Consider the following 24,531-nt stretch of genomic DNA (forward strand, 5'->3'; position numbering starts at 1 on the left):
ACTTTAACCTGTTACAGCAAATTTAATTTTAAAGTGACGAATCTCAATATTTATAAACGACTAATTGTAATTAGTTGAAGTTCTTTTATATATATATATACCCCTCTTGCCTATCTCACCTTGCCACTCAAGGGTCAATCCTAACATCCAGCTACATACTAGCTAGGGTATATATTTTGTGAAGACCTTTTGCCCAAGAACACAGAAAATTGATTAATGGAGTCGAGCCTCAAGCGGAGGACAGGGTTCATCAAAGGGAAATTGGTGAAGTCTTTGTACCGATCAGCAGCACCTACTGAACCATCTTCAACCACATCACCAACTAATTATTTCAGCTCTGAGGACACTTCTCCTCGAACTGTTTATCATCTTCAGCTTCATCATCACCATCATCAGCCAAAGGACACACTTGTTCCTTTTAATCCAAATAACACCATCGCGTTATCATCCACCTTCATAGTCAACAAGGATCAAGCTGCTGCTCCACAAAAAACAAAAGTTTCATATTACATTCCAACGCAGAGCAACGGTACTAATAGTACTGGCACTAAGTATAATTATGCCAAGATGGTTGACAAATATTATGGAGACGAAAGTGTTGATATGAAGGCTGCTCACTACATAGCATGTGTTCAGGAGCGTTTCAGATCACTTGAACTTACGTGTTAATTCGGAGAGGAATAAGCTAGCTCGTACCCTTTCGCAACCTCAGCAAGTGTACGTTGCCAAAATTCAACATTGATTAATGATTATAACATGGTGCGTTCACACCTTCCCTATATTCAGGCAAGGGCTATATGTATATCTTTGAAATACGTCTAACTAATTATTGTATTTTTAATGTAATGAAGACTTCATCATTAAAAATCATCATTTGATACAAGTGGCATGATTTTGTTGTAGCAAATAAAATCATCCTTGAGGACATTTCTAGCTACTAGTGGTGATTAAGGACATCTCTAGCTACCAGTGGTGAATGGTGACTAGTTAGATAATATTTCAAGAGACAAATGACAATTAGTTGTTTGACTTGAAGTTTGAATTGGTGATAATGTTTGAGATCATGAATGCATAGAACTTAAAGTTGTATGTACTTTTGAAGTAACACATCTGTTCCCTTTGCATGTATAGTTTCTTGAAGGATGACAGAACTTCACAAGATCCCAAGGATCAACATATGACACTTTCTATTTCCTGTTTTATTGGTAAAATCAAAGAGTTTTAATGTGCAAATCAGAGCTTTAGGCATAATTAAGAAATTTCCTAACTATTTTTTTTTTTTGATATTTCGATTCTCACTGAATTGAAGATTAAATTAAGAGCCCCATCTCTTGTAAATGCATGCGTCTTTCACGAAAAAGTTGGTTGCTTTATTCTGGTAGTAAGAAATATTATGTAGGAGCAACTTTTTTAGTTGCTTATCCAATTATCTGGTGTCATGGGATTTTCAGATGACTTGTAAGCAGGAAATAGATGATCTTGCTGCATTATGGGGCCGTAGGATATTCGAGAAATTTTTTACCAACCATACATATTTTATTGTCATAAGCATCATCGGTAGATCTTATTATATGATACAATCTAGCTTTTCTATTGGACCATCCTACTGTCTGCAGACGTGGATGTAGCCTTTGGTTATCGGTTCATCCGAATCTATTATCAGGCACTATACGACAGCCATAATTTTAAAAATATTACAACTTCAATTATAAAGATTTTTAATGTTGAACCCGTATAACTTGAATGTGAATATGCCTCTATTGTGCTGTTTCGTTTGTTCAATCAACTCTAATTCGCTGATTAGATTTTGCAAGTGTCGTGATCTTCATTCTTTTAAGCTAATACCTTCAACGAATATGTTCTGGCAGAGAAGTCAAACAACTTGCAGAACTAATGAATTGTAATAGTAGTCAACAAAATCAAGTTTTAGCAGCATTAAAGAGTATCAGAGTACGCCATCACCCAATCAATATAAATGCATACAGAATTTGAGCTAGATGCAATCCGAGAAAAACAGAACACTTAAAATTGCATATGAAGAACTGGCGACATGTAAAGTACCAGCTGAAGACAGACCCAGAACAAGGCTAATCAATATATAGGAAAACAAAGAATTGAAAAGACTGAATCACAAATGCTAAATTGAAAGAAGGTAAACTAGAGAACCTAAGTGAGCAGAAAATTGTAGCTAGCCGGTGTAAATATGGACACCAATGGCAATAAGGAAGATGGTAATAAGGCCAAAGAAGAGAATTGTATGTATCAAAATGGAGAGTCCACTTGTCTGAAAATTGGCAAATTGAATTGCTCGGTTGTTCCCTGGTAGTTGGAACAGTAGCCCAGGGCTCAATAGCACAAACAGAACAACAGCTATTACAACTGGTCCCCAATCAGCCATCCCTATTACTCTGATTAACTGGTGATGTGGAGATAATTGGAAAAAAGAAGATGGAAAAAACAATGAATCTTTAGAGAATTTTGGAAGAGTTGCTAGACATGGAACTTGCACAGTTGAACCTTTTTATTTTTGATGACTAGATCTGTGGCGTGTCCGTGTGGCTCATCTATTATTTCAGCAAATTTAAGGCCAAGCGAAACTAGACAATGCATACTCTGCCAAGACAAATCATAATCATCGCACCGTCAGACAAATAAATTATTTGTATTATCAGCTGATAGCGATCAGCAATACCACGATTGCCCGCCACGCTACAATTGAGAACCTTCTCAACACTTCTCCTGGACGGCACTCTCCTTTATGGGCTTTGGACGTAAATTACAAATTTTGATCTTTTCAGTTTCAGATGGACTCTTATGGCTACACTGAAGTCCAACCAAACACAGATGGGCCTATCTGCAGATGGCATAGCAGAAGCAAAAGATAAGAGCCCATTCACTACGAAGAGTCAACCCAATATTATAATGCGTTATCTTATCTGATTGCACTACAAAACGGAATGTTATAAAATCTGAAAGGGCGCAAAATCTAGAACTCTTGAAGATGGATTTTTATTATATACTAGAAGTATAAAAACAAAACTTACACTAGCGTTCTCGACTATATATTTTTTGAGTTATCATATCATTCTTTTAAATAAATGATGCTCGTTTTAAAAGAATTTATATGTTACTACTACAGAGAGCTTAACTTGACATGTAAGAAACTATAAAGTGCACCCCTAGTTCCTATCATGCAAAAGTATTAGTGTCACCATGAAACTCATGTATCAACGTGGGCTCTTTGTTCAACGCGGCTTAAACAAAGGGAAATCCACAGTGGGCACCCCTTCCTAGTTCTTTTCAGTTGTCATGGACCATGATACAACGTAAACATTGCCAAGTTTGACCAATTAGTAGCTGAGCTATCCACTGTAATCAGATATCATACTTCAAATATAAATAAGCCAAATTAAAGCATTTTGCATTAATGTAAACGCACAAAGTTTTGGCTTTTTCTCTTCTTTCCACGTTCACCACCTTTCTTTTTCCAAATCTTTTTTAAAGACTCCCCACCTTGATGAATTTATTTGATTAAATTTGTAAAGCAAAAACCAAAGAAAAGCTTGGGAGTTCTTCAATAATCGGAAACTTAAGCACAAAGTTGGTATTTTCTGTCGACTTCCATAAAGCAAAAAAGCCCCCCACTTCATACCTTTCTTCCTCTTTAAAACACAACTGCCTGCTTTTCAGTCTCAAGTTTAGTATATCCCCCTCTCCTTCTTCACTAAGCAAAATCACTTACATTTGCCATATATTTGCTGCTACAAGTTTGCAAACTCCACAACTAAATTCAACAGCTGAGAAACACAGAGAAAACTTAAAAGCTGAGACAGTTGAGTGCCTAGTTAAATTCCTTGAGAGAGCACGAGGTGAGGCACAATACTAGAAATAAGTATGGTGGCAGATTGGGGACCAGTGGTGGTTGCAGTAGCGATGTTCATCTTACTGTCACCGGGTTTGCTATTCCAACTACCTGCAAGGACCCGGGTGATTGAATTCGGGAACATGTACACCAGTGGGATTTCCATACTGGTTCATGCCATCTTATTCTTCTGCATATATACAATCTTGATAGTTGCTATTGGTATTCACATACGGTCTGGCTGATTCCGGCAAACATTTAAGTTCTCTTCGCCAGCCCTTATGCTACAGTCAAATCCTCAACTCTTCTTGGAAAGTTTTTGCTGAAGGGGGATTCTTGTTTTATCAACCTTTTTCTGTGTTTCTTTTCTTTTGAACCAGTTTGATCTTCTGAAACACTATGACAAAGTGTTGTGCGTTCTAATGTCAATGTTTATCAAATTCATCAAATGAAAGGAACAAGTTTTTGGACCACTTTATCATATTCCTTGTGCATGATGTATCATAATTCAGAATCCCTCTCCTTTTTTTCCTTTTTCTATTTATTATATATAGGGACAAAATGCAACGGCATATCTACTTTAGGTAAGATTGTGGTAAATGGAAGAAAAGACAGAATCAGTCTGTTCTCAAAGCGCAAGCAATGGGTTGCAGATCTCAAAGATTAAATTTATGCACCAGGGAAATTAAAAATTAAATAAGTTGTAAAATGGAACTTAAAACAAATCCTGAAAATAGTCCCTCGTCCATCAAACTTACAAGCATGTATCTTTGGTCCAAGAAAGTGAGTACAGCATATTGCACTATGATCCTGATGCCACTCTAGAATCCGTATTACGTTCTACAACAGAACAGATTAAGCGACTTAAACAGTACCTTTCCATCCTTTGTTTGTTTTATTGTCAATCGAAATGTAATGTTCTTTTCCCTAACACATTTAACGGAAACTGAAGCTTGTAAGGATAGAGGCTGCAGATGAACTTACACTGAAGCAATCTAGAGCGTATTGATTTTTTTCCCCACCCCATCATAGGAGGATCAATAACATTCTTCATTACCCTCACCCTCAACCTAGCCGTTGATGGTGAAGGTGCTCAACGTACAACTCGAGCAAGCCTCACTTCTCAATTGAATTCAAGATCACATTTTGGACGCAGAAATGAGATCACTAGTCACTTTCTGTTGCCAATAAATTAAACTAGCTGTCAACTACATAGTAATTAAACTAATTATCGAATCGATTATACTACAGGGTAGCTGGTAATTTATTAAACCTCCAGTCAACTATATACGAATAAAAAATTGTAGAATCGATTACACTCCCAACTCTACTGCAGCTTACTGTCTCAATCACACCTTGCTTGTTTTCTAAAGATTTTGAGAGGCCGGAATAGTTAAATCAGATCCCAATTCAGACACATAGATAAGCATTTGGGCAACCACGACAAACAGCAGGCAGATTAAATTAAATAAATAGGACACAAATATTTCAAAGTCCGAAACTTTCTTGATAATATTTCCTCTTGAAAACAAAAATTACAAAGAAACAGAACTAAAAAGGGCTTACAACTTGGATTAGTGAAAAGGGTAGTAGCTAGCATAAAAGGGGGGATTTGGAGAAGATCAGCCAGTATAGATGTGAACATGGACAGCGAGAATGAGAATGGCATAGAGGGTAAAGAAAATAAGGGTATGAACAGCAATAGCCTTTCCATTAGTCTTCATGCTCCCAAATTCCAGAGTACGATTATTACCCGGTATCTGAAACAGAAGCCCAGGTTGCAACAGTATGAAGAGTACCACTCCGATGAGCACTGGGCCCCAGTCCGCCATTAACAACAACAATATCAGAGAGGGGTGACCAAAAAAGCTGTAGCTTATGGAGAACGCTGCAAAGAAAGAAAGAAAGAAAGAAAGAGGAGAGGAAATTTCTAACTAGGTGGAGGCAGCTGGGGGCTGGGGTGCGGGGGGGTACTAATATTAGTGATGTTATGATAAGGACACTAGTCAGTCACTAGAGGAGTTTTTGGATCCTTGTGTGAGCACAAGACGCAAACCCATTTTATTAAAATGTAAAAAAGTACTCCTACATACTCTAAACACGGAGCAAAGCGTTGATTGCGAAACCTTTTACGAGTATTTTTTTAACGAACCAACAAAATCACACAATTTGCAACCTGAAATAGTAATATCTCAAATTACTATATACGAGTTAATATGTGTGTTATAGAAGTAGTTTTTATAAATAATATTTAATAATTTAGTTATACTTTTTTTTATAAAATTTAATTCAAATTAGATTATTTTTATTAAAAACTAATAATCATTCTGGCTTTCGGCAATTTCTGATGTTGGCCCTGATGTTGGTCGACTTCTTCAAAAAGACATCTAAATTTTGAATTCGACCTATTACCCCATGATTCTTACTTAATCCGTTGCAAATACATTATTTTTCGCTGAATTTCAGTCACAACAAAGAAAGTGAATACACACACCAATCAGGTGTTGCCACGTGTTAAATATATTTAATTTCATATTTTATTTTATTTTATTAATGATTTTTTCCTTTTTATTTAATTTATCACCCCCTCTTCCCCCACCTCACCCCATCCAGCAACTCCCCCACGTCCAGCAGCTCCCCCTACCCTGCCACGGACAAAGATGGAGGAAGTGGAGTACAAGACATGATAAAGTTGGCAAGTTTGGAAGGAACATTGAAGAAATGGAGGGATTGTCTAATAAAGGACAATTTCAGCCCGTCAAAGGCTTTTCAAGATCAATCTTAAAATCATGTTGTATTTTTTCCTTTCATTTTCCTGAAGTGAGAGATGATCTCTTGAACAATGATGTCATTGTCTGAGGTCCTTCTATTGGGAAGGAAACTAGATTGGGAGGGGTTGATGTGCCTTGAGAGGAAGGGCTTCAATCTGTTAGCAATAATCTCTATAATAATTTTATATTGGACGTTACAAAGTTCAATGGGTCTAAAGTTCCTCAAATTGGTGGAATTGGAGCATTTAGGGATGAGGCAGAGGTATGTAGTGTTGACTATTAAGTTCCATGAAGGCATTGGTAAAGGATTCAGTGCAGAATTTGACAGTGGCTTGGCCTAGTATGCTCCAATATTTTTGGTACACAAGAGGGTAGATTCCATCTGGAACGGGGGGCTTGTAGGGATTGAAGGAGAAGACTGTTTTTTTATTTTCTGCACTGGAAGAAAGGTTAGCTAGAAGAGGGTGATTCTTTGTACTGATGGAGCCATGAGAGGAGGGAATGTTTTGACATTTAAGGGGAGAAGATGAGTCGCCTGTGGAGAAGAGATTAGAGTAAAAACTAAGAATGGAACTTTGGATATCATTAGGGGAGTGATACCAGTTTCCATTATCATCTTGTAAGTCTCTAATCATGTTTCTTCTCCTTCTATTAATGATAGAAGAGTGGAAAAACCTAGTGTTAGGAATCTCCTTTAATGAGCTAATTTATTATAGATTTCATTCTCCAGAACTCTTGCTCCTCTTTAAGGATACTGCTGAAGTCCTTTTGGAGAGAGAATTCCAGAGATTGAAGAAAGGCATTGTAGGCATAATTAAGGAAATTTTGTATTCCAAATAGTCTGGCTATGATTCTATTCTATTTTTGAAAGATATTCCCAAAGACTTCCTTATTCAATGTCTTTGCAGCTCATTCAAAGGAGGAGATGACTTCTGTCGGGACGGGTGGAGGGGTAAAGAAAGCCCTGACTAGGTCAAGGAAGGAGGGGTGAGAATACCACATGGATTCCATCCTGAAAGGTTTTTGGGAAGAGGAAGAGGAGTAACCTTTAAAGGAGAGGGGGATGGGGCAGTGGTCAGAATGGGTTCTAGGGTGGTGATTGACGGAGGTTTCAGGAAACATCCTAATCCAGGGATTGTTGTCTAGACACCTATCAAGTCTCTCCAGGATGAGGGAGTGTTTATTCCTATATATCTTGTTAGTCCAAGTGAACTTGCTCCCTTTGAAACCTAAGTCTATAAGATCACAAGAGTTTATACAATCTCAAAAGCAAACAACCCTATTACTGTTAATGGCATTCCCCTAAAATTTCTCGAATGCTTTAAGGACTTACTAAAGTCCCCTCCGATAAGCCAAGAGTTATGGAGTAGATTTTTTATAGAGTTAGCAAAGTCAGAGAGGTTATTCCACAAGATTTTCCTATCCTCAAAGAGGTTACTAGTATACACAATACTTGAGAACCAGGAGGGGGAGAGGTCGTTTACCTTGACAGAGACATGGACCACCTGGGGGAGGATGGCAATGCCATTGATACTAAGAGTAGAGTTGTCCCACATAATGACTATGCCTCTTGAGCTGCCCAGGGAAGGGAACTGGATTGGGCTATTAAAGTCAAGCTTATCAGAGAGGGCCTTGTGATCTCTTATTCTGGTCTCTAGGAGGGCCAAAAGAGCAGGGTTGTGCATTTGCACCATGGCCTTATAGTGTCTTCTGAACTCAGTGTTATTTGCCCCCTAGCATTCCATATGATACAGTTCTTCATGATCATAAATAGTTTATAGGGTGGGTCTATCATCACTGTCTTCCCCCTCTGGGCTGATGATCCCTGAGATGGATGAGATTTTTTCCTCTTCTTTTCCATGGGAGTTACTTTGGTTTTATAGAATATCTCTTTTACTGGAGGAAGAATCTCCAGGTCGAATTTGCTGAGCTCTATTGGGAGTAACACCAAAAACATCTCACTGATAAGGTCCTCGAATGAGTGATTTAGAGGTCTTTCTAGAGTGATTACGTCTGCCTTTGGTGCTTTGAGAAAGGATAAAATTTCTCCATTTTTCTGTTGCTTTTCTCCAGCACCTGGAGAGTCTTCTCTCTCTCTTGTATTTCTAAGAATAGAGATAGAGTAGGAGTATTTAAGATGGTCATTGGTTTGAATGAGGCCTCAAAGTTTAGAACAAAAGTTGGGCCCGTCTCTAACAGCCCCGAAATCCTAGGGGAAAGGTAGTCTTAGAGTCATGGCTGAGAGCTCCATATTGACTAGTTCTGGAGTTAGATTGCTCTGGAATGGTTGGTTGATGATTTTCATCATCGTGGACATCCATATCGTCTGTCCAAAGTTCACAAATCCTTGGTTGAGGCCCTCCATTACTAGTTGAGCCAAATATGTAGGGTCCTAAATCCTGAGCTGGATATTTGTGTTTTCCACTGTTAATTTCAGTAAAACTATTTCTTGAGAGAGGCACATTTCCAGCCATAAGGATGGCTGGTGTTCCAGAGGTAAGGGGATTATTATGAATGAGAGATTCTATTGGGGAAGTTCCACTATTGTCACTGGGAGGAAAGGAGAGAGAGTTTGGGAGAGTATTTTGATTTTTGTAGTTAGAAATGATTTTGCAGTAAGAAAAAGGACTAAGGGGAATCCTTTGGGTTACCCTCATCATTACCATTGAGTTTGGTAATAAATGTTGGTGCTGCAGAAGTGACAGTTATGTCACTGCTTTTTATTAGCGCCGGCAGAGTTATGAGAAAAGGAGAAGAAGTTTGGGTGTTAGAAGAGGGGAGAGTGGTGATGTGGCTTTTTTTAATTTCCACCTCATCTTTAGAGGTGGTATTATTCTTGCTTACCATGGAAGCTAAATTTATTGGGGTCGGGTTATGGGTTTGGGTCCCTTGGGTTTTTTGGGAGGCTAATGGGCCCGAGGTGAGGACATTATTGGTTTCTATATTGGTAGAGACCAAATGCTCGAAAGGCCCAAACTGATTTGTAAAGTTCCCTAAGGGTCTCTTTCGTTGGGTGTTAGTGGGCCTTGAGTTGGTTTCTGGATCCTTAAAAGTGTTGCGCCCAACTAGAGGTTGGGGGGTTGAGCCCAATTGACTTTTCGGGTCATTACCTTGGCGTAGCTCAGAAGGCTGGGTCATACTGTAAACTTGGCCGCCATTTGAGGTATGCTGAAGTTTGAAGTTTCCAAGAACTTACCTAAGGTCCCATTGAATAGTTTTACTTTGATGTTTTACGCCTGGCTTTGAGTACCTGGGGGTTTCTATTTTTGGCAATTTGTATTGTTATTCTTTCTTCTGTTAAAAGATATTGTTTTTCACTCTTCCGTTTCATTGTTATCTAGCTGTTTGGAGGTCGATGTTTGATCTGCCGGACTTTGTCTTGAATGGGGGCATGAGTGTATTGTGTGACCCAGCCGTCCACAGCCTTTGCACAGGAAACCTTCACCTTCATAGAGAATCAGTTATTGATGGTTGCCGATATGGATCATGTTAATTAAAGGGGTATCCATAGGTAATTGGACGCAGATTCGAGCATATCTGTCTCTCAGGGTGGCTGAAGTGTAACATCAATTTTTAGGAGTTTTTCTATTTTGCTTCCCAAGGGACAGACAATTTTTTTTTAGGGGGAGGGGACATGCAATTTTTTTTTACTTTCTTTCTTTCTATTCCTTTCCGAGACCAGGGGCGGACCTACGTGGTAGCGGTGAACCCCCTCGGCAAAAAATTATGATGTATATATAAGGTAGAAAATCTATATTTATGTACATATATTAATTTTGAACCACCTGACACAAGGTTGTTGGTTAGCTTAGTGGTACTTTTTCCGCTTCTTAGGGCGCTACCACAGCCCTTGTCGCGGGTTCGATCCCCACCAGGCTGCATATTTTTTTATAAATAAACTGTTTTGTACAGCTGCTACTTTATATTATGTACATCTATAAAGAAAAAAAAAAAAAGATGCCTACAGCCATTAGCTATTAAAAAATAAATGCATGCTATATATATATAAAAAAATAATAATAATAATAAGTTAAAATATAAAATCAACAAAAAAACTTAAAAGCCTTTTTTTCTTTTTCCTATATATTATTAATTTCCTTGAAATTATATTTTGTTGGCTTATTCATGTATTTTTATTTTTTAAACCCCTGACCACTGTCCGGAACCCCTAGTTGCTAAGTGCTAAACATATTTGGAAGGAAGTAAAAGAGGAGAGAGCAAAAGGATCATGGAGAATAATATATTAAACAGTAAATTCAATTTTACCCCATTTTATATTATAAGCTGTGACTGATGAATAACATACCCCTTCAACTTTGTGTAGAAAGAAAAAACTTTGGGTCAAGCACATTGTGGCACAAAAGAACGTATTCTGCTGAAATTTAAATCATCGGACCAAGAAAAATCTTGAAGAGTGGGAGATAAAAAGTTTTCAATAAAAGTTACCATTAAAAGATAATAAAATCATAGGAGAGGATTGGATGATGGAATACTTTTGAATAGGGAACAACTTCCACCAAGTTGATTTGTTTTTCTTTTCAAAAAAAAATATTTTCCTAGTATTTAATAGTAAAAGTAATTACAAAAGATAGAGAAATAACATGAGAGAATTGGATGACGAAATACCTTTGAATAATATTGTAAGTATATAAGTAAGCCTAAATCTAGTTTCACAGATTGATCTCTGCCCATTTTTCTACTTGCATGGATGCCCCCTCAAATCCTTTTTAATTGATCCCCTAATTTTACTTTTAAGACATTGATTAGCCTTTTAAATGTAAAAGAGACTAACCGCATGTTTGGATGGTGGTTTGTCATGGTTTCATAATGTATGGTATAGTGTAGTATGGTATGGTACAGTACCATGTTTGGATGGACTGTATCGTTCACTGCGGTTTAATAATAGATTTTTTGTTTGGTTTGATGGTATGGTACGGTACGGTAATAGGTAAATTTACTAAAATGCCTCTAACTGTAATACATTTAAGATATCAACTTTTTTATCCATATCAGTGCTAGCGTAACCAGTTGTCCTTTCTTTCTTGATGCTTCTCATAGCTACCCGATGATCCTTTTAAGACGCCAAATTCACAAGGGTATTTGCTAAACAAAGGTTTGACGAACGCAAACTAATGCAATCGGGAAGTACTTTCCAATCAATGAAACAATTGGTATACATGTATGTATCTTAGAGTTCAAAAATCACTTCCCATATATATGATTTTTGTGCATTCACTCAGTTTCCTTCCATTTCAATTTTCAATTTTTTTTAATTGAATTGAGTTTTTATTAGCATTAAAAACTACTACTACTAAATAACTGTGATCATTTTTCTCACTCTTTGAATTTTTATATCGCTAATAGGAAGTCTTGCAATCTTCGATCTTGTTAACAAATGCATAGTCTTAGCATGTATTTTGTTGATAAGGATAAAATAGGATTAAAGAAAATTATAAAAGGGTATAGTTGGAAAAGAAAAATGAAAATTATGGCACACCATCAATTTGGTGGTTTAATAAATTGCTTCATTCCATGATTATCAAATCATGGAATAGTAACATATCATACTATCATTTTTAGAAAATCATGAAAACAAACATGATTCTCATGGTAATTATATCATACCATACTATACCATACCACCATTTTTAAAAAATCATGATAACAAATATGATTTTCATGATAGTCATACCATACCATATCATACCATGAAAAACCAACATGCAAACAGACTGTAAAGACCCTTCTACTAGTTCCTCTTTTTCTTTTATTTTCAATGGTAAATGAGATAGTTTTGGTCAACACAGACATGATGCCACGATACAATATGGGAAAAATCCAATTCCCATGAGGTGGTCGGATAATGTAAATACATCATCCTTATTCCCTTCCTATCTTTTTCATTTTCACTTCTCCTTTAATTTCTCTACTTTTCTGTTGTGGTGGGGTAGGTATGCCTTCAACTTCAAGGTGCTGTCTAATCAAAACCACGTTAGTATGTATACTGTTATTAGACATTGAAAGGGCGTATATGTTATTTTTTTAATCTCAATTTATGCTATATAAATATAATTTAGCTGATTAATTATTAAAATAATTATAATTATTATAATTTATAATACTATTTTTCTATGTCAATTTAAGTGATCTTGATATAATTTCAAAAGTTAATTCATGTGGCAGTAATATAACTTTGATAGTCGTTCAACTATTTTATGTTGACATATCATTTTGTGTCTATTTTATAAAATATTATTAATTTTCTAATGCAATCATAATAATTAATTAGGGGTGATATAATAAAATCACGATTGAAGCAACGAAGAACTCATGTCTTAATGACTTATAATAACTAATTAGACGTGATATGATAAAATTACTATAAAAAAATACTTGTGAAAAAAAAAACATAAATAGGCATCATATAAGACATCGGCTAAATTTAAGAAAATAAAAGTTAATTTATTATTTTTTATTAAATATTATAATTTTTTTAATACTTAAATAACCTATGATAATTAATTTGAGGTAATATAGTAAAATTACGATTAAAGCAGTTGAAGCAGGCACAACAAGTAGGCATATCGCTTATTTTATATTTTTATTTAATATTATAATTTTTTAATAGTTAAATAACTTATAGTAATTTATTAGAAGTAATATAATAAAATTACGATTGAACCAGCTGAAGCAAGTAGACACATAACATAGCTGCTTATTGCCGCTTCACAGCCGAAAGGCAAACAAAGGTTAAAGAAGGGCAAAAAGAATTTTAAAAATAATAAAGCATGCATGAATTGTGATGTAATCAAACACTAGCAATAAGGAGTGACAAAAAATTGAGTCGAGCAGGACATGTTCTGTTATTGAAGTAAACAAAGGTCATAAAAATAATCTCATGTATATAGTATTCCAGCAGAATTTGTACGGACACAACTTTACATCGTCAAGGAGGCTCCGATTATTTTATACCACCTCTCATTACCATATTTCTGCAAAATTGAAAAAGGAGTACATTATTGATGCATAATTGGCCTTACCCACCATAACTAACACACCACTAGTAGTAGTAATAAGAAAATACAGAAACGGGAATAAATAGTAAAAGTTGTCGGGGGAATGGGATTCTCAATATCATTTTCTACTTCCACGCCCATTATTAATTATTAATGTATCCAAATTAAAGCTACTTTTCTTCACTCTTCTCCCTTTTTTTGTGTATTTGAAGGTTGATTTGAGAGAGCTAGAGAGAACCAAGAAAATAGAAGATGAAGGACTGGGCAGCACCGATAATCGCAACAGCGTTATTTGGATTTCTATGTCCAGGACTAATATTTCAAATGCCAGGGAAGCATAGGCCAGTTGATTTCATGAATATGAAGACCAGTATTGTCTCTATGTTGCTTCATACTCTCTTCTTTGGTTTGTTTCTTATGCTTTTCCTAGTCATTCTCAATATACATCTCTATGCTTAATTAATTATTTACCTACCAAGAAACACACATATAAGTATCCTAGTTATATTATAAGGAGCTAATCTGCAACAGCTGCTTTTGTAAGATTTACTTTTGTATTATGAATGCAGTTGATTAATTAAGTTTCAGTCTTACATATATGCCCAATTTGATTGATGATTCCTCTTTTTACCTTTCGATTTATTTCACTTACTGTTGTTTATCTATGGGTTCCCATTCTCTCAGCCTTTTTTTTTTTTTTAAGAAAAAATCCAGCTATAATTCAGTCAAAGAGAGGATGAATTGACTCAATTATTGGTGACTTTAGTATTATTTTATTTAATAGTTCATCAAGCTATTATCTTAATTCCCACTTAATAAGGGGATAAATGCCAAAGTTAGTCCTTCAATAAATTGCAAATTAGCAATTACTCTATTTTAGCTGAAAATCTAAGCTTCCGCAAATAATTGATTTAAGGCATAGCATTTTTGCGAAGTGAATGATTCCTAATTTTGATAGGAAATAACAAAGGCCAACGATTAGGACAAAAGTTAGCTGGTAGTAGGATAATATTTATTACTAATTTTATTTTACAGTGTATAAATTCTTTTTTCTTTTATTTGGGTTACATGTACCTTTTTGTTGTTAGCATTTTTTTCCTACAATAATTTAACCATATTTTTTACTCGTATTTGTCAAACTTGTTTTGAAAAATACTTTTCTTGAACTAAGGATGTACCAAAAAAAAACCCTAGTGGAATCTATCACCGGATATGTATGGAATTCAACAAGCATGAATTGCCACAATGGCCCCACGCAACAATCAAGATCACATGTTGTGTTCCACTTGCTTTTAATGTTTGGAAATTAGGAGTACCAAAAAAGATTACTAGAATTGATTCCCATCGTATCAGGAACATCAGGGAGTATTAGTAAGAAAAAAAAGGTGCAACCATCAATAACTAGAGCTTTCCCAACGGATGATACATCATATCAAATCATAAATTAATTGAATTGAAATTTGAATGGTGAAACAAGAGAGAAAGAAGCCAAGGCCAAACAAGAAACATGCATGACAAATGACAACGCAACCCAAATAGGTGAAAGAAAAGGTCGACCATGATTACGAAGATTCAGTAAAAAGTTTAGCCAGTGTACAAATGGATCCCAATGGCTAATAAGAAGATGCAAATGAGGGCGAAGTAGAGAAGTGAGTGAACTAATATGGACACTCCGCTCGTCTGAAAGTTGCTAAACTCAACAAATCGATTGCGACCAGGCACCTGAACCAGCAGCCCTGGCGTTAACAGGACGAAGAGCACCACCGCCACAAACACCGGACCCCAATCAGACATTTTCCTCTCACCAATCAATACTTAACCTCTTATCCAAAAAAATATAGTGATCGAAGGGGCCTTGTTAGGCTATTGATCTCTCAATTTCCAAGAAACTCAGAGAGTTTTTTGAAGCCTGGCAAAGGTAGTTCACCTTAGGTGTATTACGAAGGGGAAATTTATAGAGAAACTTACCAAGTAAAGGTATTCTGATTCACACTTTATCCCTTGCTTATACCACAAACTCATGTGTCTATTAGTGGGGCTGCTGCTTTTGATGTTCAGAAGCATGAAGTTGGTTGCTTACCAGATCAACATTCTGATTCTCTCCCACCGACCCCCAAACTCCCACAGAGATGCATTCAAAATAAATAGTTAGCTTTTAGTCAATGTTATTCTACCGTATTTCTGTTTTTACAAGAATTTTGCCACCAATGATGAAAAAAAGGAAAGGGTGTCTTTCCCTGAAACAACCACCATAAATAGGCTACACTAGATAAATATTAATTGAGCTGGATTAAATTTTGCCACAAGAACCAGCACGACTTGCTTTCGCCTGAACTTGTAAAAAATAAATAGATCCATTTCACCCCTTCTACCGTATAATTTTGAAGAGAAAAGCAATCCACTCTTTTTCCCAATCGTTGGTGCGAAACCTCTCGCATTACAAATTCTCTCAATTACACAACTTACAGCCACTCTACCTTTCAAGGTAGAGGTTAGGTTTGCGTACACACTACTCTCCCCACACCCCACCAGTTGAGTTGTGTGATTACACTGGGTCTACTGCTGTTCTTTGTAGTACACAAAAACTGTTATCAGCTATTAAAGGTAGCAATCCAAACAAAGAGAAAATGACAACATTTATCATAGAGATCAAACACAGAGAGAGTGAGACCTAGAGGCAGCAATTTTCAAAGCATATAACATCTAGCGACAAGGAAGAGCTCATTTGTGAGTTCAAATCCATTGATCACTAAACAAGCCACAGTAAACCAGTCTTTTGAAGCAATGCCTTTCAAACTCTCAGAATATATTCAGTAAATTTGTTCAATCAAGAAAACACGAACAAGAGATAATTCAACCCAGTACCCTTCATGCATAGTTCAACCGGAATATGTCATTCAATACATAAAAACTCCCCTGCTGTGTTGGCATCAAATGAAACATCTGCAATCCAAAAAAAGAGTAAGAGAGTGTGAACAAGTTCTGAAACATTGTGCTTATCAAGAAAGTATGGATAAAGCATCTAACGTAGCATAGAATTAGCTATAAAGGTCAATTTGATCAACTCTAATACAGAGACTCTAGTATCTGCAATTTTTCCACATATCCACAGACAATGCAGCAAAGCTATTATCAGAAATACGAATTCCAGAAAGAAACTGAGGGCTCAATTGCCAAAACTAAAAAGCAACACACAAAAACTTGTCAGTTCTTATTTTTTCTGAATTGTCAAAAATAGAAGTTTTTCGATGGTGTGTCTGGAGATTAAGGAAACATTAACGCAAAGTTAAAAGCAGGAGAAAGGAAAAGAAAGTGAAAAAAGAGTATCTGCAATCTTATCTTTTAATTTGTATATGAAGACATCATATAATCTGTAAAAACGTACCATCAAAAACTTATGGTATGTTGTACAGAGTGGTGGTGGTTAGACTGGATATGTTGTATGGGATGGAGAGTTGGCCAGTCAAGAATGCACATGTTCAATGTGTGGACATATTAGGAGAGATAAGATTAGGATGAAGATATCCGGGACAAGGTAGAAGTAGCCTCCATGGTGGACAAAATGAGGGAAGCGAGGCTGAAATGGCTTAGGCAAGCCACACACTCCCATAATCCATTTTCTCTACACAAAATTGTGTTCTTGGATTTCTTGTTTGGGCTCATCATATGTTTACTGTGGGCATGTGAAGAAGAGAAGTGTAGATGCCCCAATGAGGAGGTGTGAGTGGTTGGCAGTAATGGGTATCATGAGAGGAAGAGGCAGCCCGAAAAAGTAATGGAAGGAAGTGATTAGACAGAATGTGGTGCATCTTGAGCTTACCGAAGACATGACCTTAAATAGAAGGATTTGGAGGTCGCGGATTAGGGTAAAAGGATAGTTGGTAGTAGAGTGTTCTCTCGCTTTCCTACGGGATAGGCTTGGTGTTTGTACTTGGACCTTTCTTACCGTTGGTATTAGCACTATTCTCATTGTTTCCTGTTCTTCGGTTTCGGTTATCACCTGTGTTTTTGTACTTCAATTATCGCACTATTTTGTTTTCATTAATGTTCTTTCCTCTAGATATGTGTACTGCTCTACGTTTAACATTACTTTGTTGCTGTTAATGCTCTCATTTCTGTATTCATGGGTATGTTGTTGACATCATATAATCTGTCTGCAAAATGTGCTTTAAGGATGAGGCCAAAGATTACCCATTCAAGAATGGATATTGTTTCTTATAATAATAGGCCTCAGCTATACGACGGGGAAAATAATCAGGCAATGCTTCAGAAATCAAGGTAAGGCAATCTGCTAAAAAATACGAGATTAAATCAAATAGTAAGTTAAAATTTATCGACAAAAAAAAAAAAAAGTCAAAGCAAGACAATACTAGATATGGGCAGAACCGCATACTCAATGTTCCATTGTTCAGGGAAATCGAAATGAAGACATTCTAAAACTTATGCAATTAACTTTTCTAAACACTCTATAAGGATACAGAAAATAAAGAAATGCATCTGATAAAACCACAATCCTTTAAAGGTTCAACAAAGCAGTAGGTTGAAAGCCCTTTAAGCTACAAAAAACACCCTCAAACAAAATGCATAACAAAAAACAAAGCACCTTTCAAGTAAAAGAATGGGATTAGAAGCTTACTGTTCTCTTCTTCCTCAAGTCAGCTACACACAAAGAATTTTGAGTATAATAGTTGCCTTTGGAAGTGTAATAGTTCACTTACTCCATAAGTTCTGAAACGCAACCACTAAGCCACTGTTTCCCTCCCCTGGACATGGGTAGTCGACTGGCCGTACACATGTGATATTACTTGCACCATTAACAGCCATTATGCTTCAACTACCAAACCAATAGTCTATACCAATACCAGAAGTATGTATCTCTATTCTACTAAAGCCCATCAGCAGGATACTTTGCGGTTAACAATGCTTACTCTAAAACATATTATTTAGAAGAAATGTTATGACTACTATCAGACAATCACTACCTCTTCAATCAAGAGTCAGACTATCACATTGTATCTCTATTCTACTAAAGCCCATCAGCAGGATACTTTGCGGTTAACAATGATGATTACTCTAAACATATTATTTAGAAGAAATGTTATGACTACTATCAGACAATCACTACCTCTTCTATCAAGAGTCAGACTATCACATTGAAGTATGTATCTCTATTCTACGAATGCCCAGCTGCAGGACAATTTGCAATTAACAATCTTACTCTAAACAGATTATCTAAAAGACATGTTATGACTAGTATCAGACTATTACTTCTTTAATCAAGTGTCAGAGTACAGCATTGAAAAATTGTGGCCAAGTGTTTCGTCTCTGGCATAACAACAACAACAAACCCAGTGTATTCCCACAAAGTGGGGTCTGGGGAGGGTAAGATGTACGCGGTCTCCATACCGCTACCTCCGAAGAAGTAGAGAGGCTGTTTCCGATAGACCCCCGGCTCAACGGAACAAATTTATATTTCTATTAGAGCTTTGTGTTGTAAAAAGAAGTTGTTATTCATGGTAAGGGTCACTGAAACTTTTATCGAAGACAAAAGGTGAAGAAGGATGCCATCAGGATATCTGCAATAGTTCTAGGCACTATTTGGTACCCTTGTGCTGGTTTATAGGCATCACTGCTAACACACTGGCTCCTTTTAATACAATCAACTTAAACACTTCTTCCATCACGACTGCACTGTTAAAGATTGGATTAACAACCCATGGCCAGTCAAATGCCTCTTTAAATTCCTTTCAGAACTCTAAACAGAAGCTATGCTAAGTAACCCAAGCATACAATCCTTGAACTGGATGAGAAACTTTGGTTCTTCCTATAGTGTAGTTAGCAATTGCAAGTCTCAATTTCCTTGAATCAAAATATGGACATATTAGCAGCAGTAAAAACTTATGCATAGAAAAGGAAATTCCCGCTAAAAAATTTTCTCTGTTTCCAAGTGATTCACCCTTGCCTGCAGCAAGAATCCAGCAAGTGTTGGTTTGATAGATGTGGATGGATGATCCCCTTGGCAGATTAAAATTGGTTTTGTCAGCTTTACAAGAAAAGCCGGTGGAGAGGGATTTGGCATGGCAGATGAAGAGTTAATCAAGCAAACTTTTCTGGTTAAAAGGATATTCCATTAGAGTGCTCTCTATTTGGGAATGGATTCTGGAAAAGGAATATGTCCCTTACCCTCATAATAGAGAGGTCGGATAACATGAATAGTTATGGGATTTCCATCCAATGATGGACTTGATGTTATTTTAAGGTCCAAGCTTTAGAATTGTTTCACACAAGAATAACTTATACTTGTGGTGATACTCAGGGGACCTAATGTGGAAAGCTAAAAAAAATTTTACAGTTGTCCTCAGTTTGTTTGTATTTTCCGGTTAAGCTATATTTTCACTAGCAAGAAAACCTTGGAAGTTACAGCATTTGAAGTTGCATTGTCCAACTGTTTCTTTTTTCAAAAGGTCATCCTTGCCAAGAGTCCAAGACAACCAAATCATTGTAGAACATTACAGTTTAATAACCTTTTCAAAGACACACATCTTAAACTAGATGAAGAAGGTGAAAATGAAGAGAATGTCTAGGAAGAAATTAGCAACTAGACATATGAGCAACAATTGAGTTTTGGAAGATCAGAAAGCATGTAATAGCATATCATAGGCATATATCCAGTTCCCAAAAGGATGATTGCGGGGTTGAGCCATACAAATAACAAGTTGGAGGTCTAAGGTACAAATTCCCAAATATGACACTCGGTAAAAGACTTTCTACTCCACCCTTGGAACCTAAGATTGCCACCCACGGTTGGATCGTAGCAAGTTGTTGGGTAGATCAGTCGAGGTGCCCAAGGAAGTTCCTATGCCACTCATATATATTGTTCAATTGAAGTCTAAAATCTAGTAAGCAACATTAGTATCAGAATACAGAGTGCATGGCATCATCCTCCAAGCCATCAAAGCTATAACTCCATAGACATGCTTACAAGTTACAATCAAGGCCATACTACAGAATTCTTGTTTATATCTTCACATAGAGCCTGGAGACTCTAGTTATTAACACGTTAGCATAACTAGTCCCGCAGCAGTAAACCTAAAATATGCAAATCATATACCTATCTCTAAATTTTCAGAATCTCACTCCATAACATCACGAGATCCTCGAAATGGAAAGTAAGCTGGTGCTAGATTATTCAATTCCTCTATGAGAATTGTCATAAGCCAAAATCATAGCACTTATGTATTCCAAAAAGGAAACCTAGATTCCATCGATTTCCTTCTATAAGCGATTCAGAAATGATAGTAATACACAAGTAGATCGGCAATTAGAAAATGAATGAGTTACCTGACTGAACTTGAGGGCATGCTGTTCGCCGGGGAGTTGAAGATTACCGCTGACAAAGACGAGCATACCGCCGGCAGGACCAGAAGGCTGACAATCGACGGTGTTGATGTGATGCTTGCACTGCTGGAAAGGGAGACTGGTGAGCTTACCGACGATACTCTGAGCACCCTGAATCTTAACGCCTTCAAAACTCAACATAGAAGTTTCCTGGTAGAGATTAGCAAGGCCGGCCCGATTGGTATCAAAGGTGGTGTAGTAGTGGTCTACGAATGCTTTCGCAACAGCGTCTGGATCCATGGCCTCCCCGATTGAGATTTGCTCAATCGCTGCTTTGATGTGCCTCCTATTATTGGTGAGTAGCTGCAATAATACGCTATGGCAGGAGCCAACTAATCGCGTGGGGATTGGATGGGAAATGGCATCCCCTTTTCTACTTTCTTTTTTCTTTCCTTTTTTAAAAAAAAAAAGAAAAAAAAATAGAAATGCAGACCGATGACTAATGCTCTGGCGATACGGTTCGAAAAAAGATCTATTATACACAATTTTACATTTTATTTTTTAAAAATTACATAAATACATAATTTATATTTTTAATATTATAAAAAATTTAAATCCCTAAATATATTACAAAAATTTTAACATATACACAGAATGTTATGTATATGTCGATTATATTATATATATTAATGGGGAGAGAGTAAAGTAATTAAAAAAAATGAGAGAAAGTATAATTACTTCCAAAAAGGATTGATATTTATGTTATTTACTAGTTTAGGTGTACACAGCTCGCATGTGTACCTCACTTTATTGAGTTCAAATAATATATTTGTCTAAATAATAATGATAAATACAATAATTAAATTCAACATCTTTTGAAGAATTTATTTAATTAAACATAATCTTTACCTAAAAAATTATCAAAGTCCGTCGACATTCATCTATCAACTGTAAATTGCAACAAAACAATAGGATGATAAAAACATCAAAACAATATAATTACACAAAAAAAATCCAAAGTCGTCTGACACTCATCTACTATCTGTAAATTATAACAAAATAATACGATAATAGAGATATCAAAATAATAAACTAAACTTAACATTTACACAAAAAAAAATCTCAAAATAGAGATATAAAAATAATATATTTAAACCTAACCTTTACCTAAAAAAATCATCAAAGCTGACCGACATTCATCTATCACCTGTAAATTCATCTACGACCTGTAAACTACAATAAAATAATACAATAGTATTCACAAAGCTTCAACTTTGATTAAAATAATTCTTGTGTGAGCGGAAATTTTGACCTTAAAGAATGACTTGAATTAAAACAAAGAAGATATTTATATGCACACACGTTGAATTCTATTATGTTGACAAAAATAGTGAAGAAGTTGAGGATTAAAAAATTAAGCATTCACCAATCTAGACATGCAACCGAATTAAGTTAGATGAGCATAAATCATATTTTCCCAATAAGTAAATTGGTTTATTTCTTCGGTAGTTTAACGTGCATTTCAATATTCATAGAAGTATTGAGAGTCTTATTTTAGGAGTATTTTTCTATCCTATTTTAGGAGTATTTTTCTATCCTATTTCAGGAGTATTTTTCTAATTAATCAATACCAGAGGAAAAATATTAATTGATTCTCCTTCCATACATTTTTGGAGTCCCATATATTTTAGGAGTCTAGTTAATATATAAAAATAATTAAATAATAATTTTTAAAAAATAGTGAAAAGACAGTTTTATCTAAAGAAGAATCTTTTAATGAAGGATAAAAAGTTTAAATCACTTTTATAAGGATTTTCACACTTATAATATATTATATTACATATATATATTTATATATTATATAGAGAGAGATACAAATACTTTTATTTTTGATTGATTTGTTTACGAGCTTGAAGAATTCCCTTCAAAAGTTCTTGACATATTTAAATTTGGTTCAAGATATCCCTTTGCTTTAGATTTGTGTTATTCTTTTACTTAATTGCGCCTCTCTTCATTTCAATCTTTTTATCTTATACCTTTAGGTGTCGTTTATATAGTTATGTTGGGATAAATTATGATAGGATAAGTTATATTGGGATTAGTTATGCCCCCTCAAACTTGTCGTCAAATCTTACTTTAGCACTTAAACTAATATTCTATTTATTTACCCCTCTTAATATCTTTAAAGTGAATTAATTTCACCCTTTAATATATAATACCACTCTCATAACGGAGAGTGCATCATACTCACTAACACATCACCGCCACGTCAGAGCCAAGTAAATAAAGAATTTTTTTAAATATTTATATATATATATATATATGTATATATATATAATATAAAAATATATATAAATATTATATATATGTATATATATATTTACATATTTTTAAATATATATAAAATATTTTAAATTAAAAAAATACCCCACCCCCCATTTTCCATCTTCTTTGTAACCACTCGCCCCTCCTCCCTCCCGTCCACTTCCACACCTGCACACACCCCCCGTCCACCCCCTACACTGCCACACCTGCACACACACTCATCCACCTTCGTCCACCCCCACACAACAACACATGCACACACATTAGATTTTTCGATGAATTTTCGCCGGAAAACGTCATTATCATCATTGAAAAATACCTTAAAATAGTGATAAAAAACTCAACCCACCTGATAAATTCGATCAAATCAACATCAAATTCTCTAAAATCAACAACCAAACATCCAAACCAATCATTTCCAACATAGAAAAAGATGCAAGACTTAGATAAGTTTATTAACTCTACAGTACCAATTTTATTTTATCAAATTATCCTGAAATAAAAACACAATCAAAGATGACTATTAGTAGGGGTTTTGATGCACGTGTGTTGAATCTACAACAATTACAAAACAAGAAATCAACAATTACTTTAACACTTAAGAAATTTTTGTTGTAAATTCAATAACAAATACAAAAATCTCATTTTTTGTTGTCGAATTCAAGAAATGATTAATGGTGGTGATGGCAGATATGACAGTTGAAGGGAGGAGTGGGGTGGGGGTGTTGGCGGGTGGGATGGGTGAAGAAGGAGGGATTTTTTTTTCTCTTTTTCTATTTTATATATATATAAAAAAAAATCATTCTTTTTTTTTTGTCACGTCAGCCATAGAGGGGGAAATTAAATAACTTTAAAGTTGTTAAGGGAGGTAAATAATTACCCGATTAGTTTAGGGTCTAAAGTAAGTTTTGGCCACAAGTTCAGGATGTTTCGATGTATTATCTCTTTTTGTTGAGTGTTTGGTTTGTTATTTTCAAAGTAATATGCATGGTATAATTTATAAGAGTAAAGTAATTGATTATCAAAATACCTCCATCTTATTTAACTTATTTTTTCTTTATATATATTTCCTTTCAAGCTTTAAATATTTATTCTTAAAAAAAAAAAAATTCATCTTATTTAGCTTAATTTTTTTGTGTGTGCATTTTCATGATTATATCGTGTGTATTTTAAAAATAAAACTTTCATCTTATTTAGCTTTAATTTTTTTGTATGTGCC

At 35.5% G+C, this 24,531-nt stretch overlaps 6 protein-coding genes across 6 annotated transcripts; 2 read left to right on the forward strand and 4 right to left on the reverse strand.

Annotated features, from left to right (window-relative positions):
• Nucleotides 1-2,003: 2,003 nt before the first annotated feature.
• Nucleotides 2,004-2,398, reverse strand: LOC107861502. Its single transcript, XM_016706840.2, has one exon. The coding sequence runs from the start codon at nucleotides 2,396-2,398 to the stop codon at nucleotides 2,189-2,191; it is 210 nt and encodes a 69-aa protein (XP_016562326.1). The 3' UTR covers nucleotides 2,004-2,188.
• LOC107861500 lies at nucleotides 2,004-5,824 on the reverse strand. The gene has a single exon (XM_047407646.1). The coding sequence runs from the start codon at nucleotides 5,692-5,694 to the stop codon at nucleotides 5,485-5,487; it is 210 nt and encodes a 69-aa protein (XP_047263602.1). The 5' UTR covers nucleotides 5,695-5,824; the 3' UTR covers nucleotides 2,004-5,484.
• LOC107861501 lies at nucleotides 3,895-4,335 on the forward strand. The gene has a single exon (XM_016706838.2). The coding sequence runs from the start codon at nucleotides 3,895-3,897 to the stop codon at nucleotides 4,105-4,107; it is 213 nt and encodes a 70-aa protein (XP_016562324.1). The 3' UTR covers nucleotides 4,108-4,335.
• Nucleotides 5,825-13,758: 7,934 nt separating the features above from the next.
• On the forward strand, nucleotides 13,759-14,246 carry LOC107861499. The gene has a single exon (XM_016706836.2). It carries the CDS (start codon nucleotides 13,902-13,904, stop codon nucleotides 14,106-14,108), a length of 207 nt encoding a protein of 68 aa, XP_016562322.1. The 5' UTR covers nucleotides 13,759-13,901; the 3' UTR covers nucleotides 14,109-14,246.
• Nucleotides 14,247-15,021: 775 nt separating this feature from the next.
• LOC107860777 lies at nucleotides 15,022-15,583 on the reverse strand. The gene has a single exon (XM_016706251.2). It carries the CDS (start codon nucleotides 15,441-15,443, stop codon nucleotides 15,234-15,236), a length of 210 nt encoding a protein of 69 aa, XP_016561737.1. The 5' UTR covers nucleotides 15,444-15,583; the 3' UTR covers nucleotides 15,022-15,233.
• A 685-nt stretch (nucleotides 15,584-16,268) lies between these two features.
• On the reverse strand, nucleotides 16,269-21,491 carry LOC107860776 (nuclear transport factor 2B). The gene is made up of 2 exons (XM_016706250.2): nucleotides 20,991-21,491; nucleotides 16,269-16,592 (listed from the first exon to the last, which is right to left on the reverse strand). The coding sequence occupies exons 1-2, from the start codon at nucleotides 21,285-21,287 to the stop codon at nucleotides 16,518-16,520; spliced, it is 372 nt and encodes a 123-aa protein (XP_016561736.1). The 5' UTR covers nucleotides 21,288-21,491; the 3' UTR covers nucleotides 16,269-16,517.
• Nucleotides 21,492-24,531: the final 3,040 nt, after the last annotated feature.

Source organism: Capsicum annuum, chromosome 2 (assembly GCF_002878395.1).
Source record: "Capsicum annuum cultivar UCD-10X-F1 chromosome 2, UCD10Xv1.1, whole genome shotgun sequence".
NCBI lineage: Eukaryota > Viridiplantae > Streptophyta > Magnoliopsida > Solanales > Solanaceae > Capsicum > Capsicum annuum.

Coding starts and splice junctions, on each gene's coding strand:
- LOC107861502 (XM_016706840.2), bottom strand. CDS start 2,398: ATGGCTGATTGGGGACCAGTTGTAATAGCTGTTGTTCTGTTTGTGCTA.
- LOC107861500 (XM_047407646.1), bottom strand. CDS start 5,694: ATGGCGGACTGGGGCCCAGTGCTCATCGGAGTGGTACTCTTCATACTG.
- LOC107860777 (XM_016706251.2), bottom strand. CDS start 15,443: ATGTCTGATTGGGGTCCGGTGTTTGTGGCGGTGGTGCTCTTCGTCCTG.
- LOC107861501 (XM_016706838.2), top strand. CDS start 3,895: ATGGTGGCAGATTGGGGACCAGTGGTGGTTGCAGTAGCGATGTTCATC.
- LOC107861499 (XM_016706836.2), top strand. CDS start 13,902: ATGAAGGACTGGGCAGCACCGATAATCGCAACAGCGTTATTTGGATTT.
- LOC107860776 (XM_016706250.2), bottom strand. CDS start 21,287: ATGGATCCAGACGCTGTTGCGAAAGCATTCGTAGACCACTACTACACC. Junction 16,593..20,990: donor ATGCCCTCAAGTTCAGTCAG/GTAACTCATTCA, acceptor TTTGGATTGCAG/ATGTTTCATTTGATGCCAAC.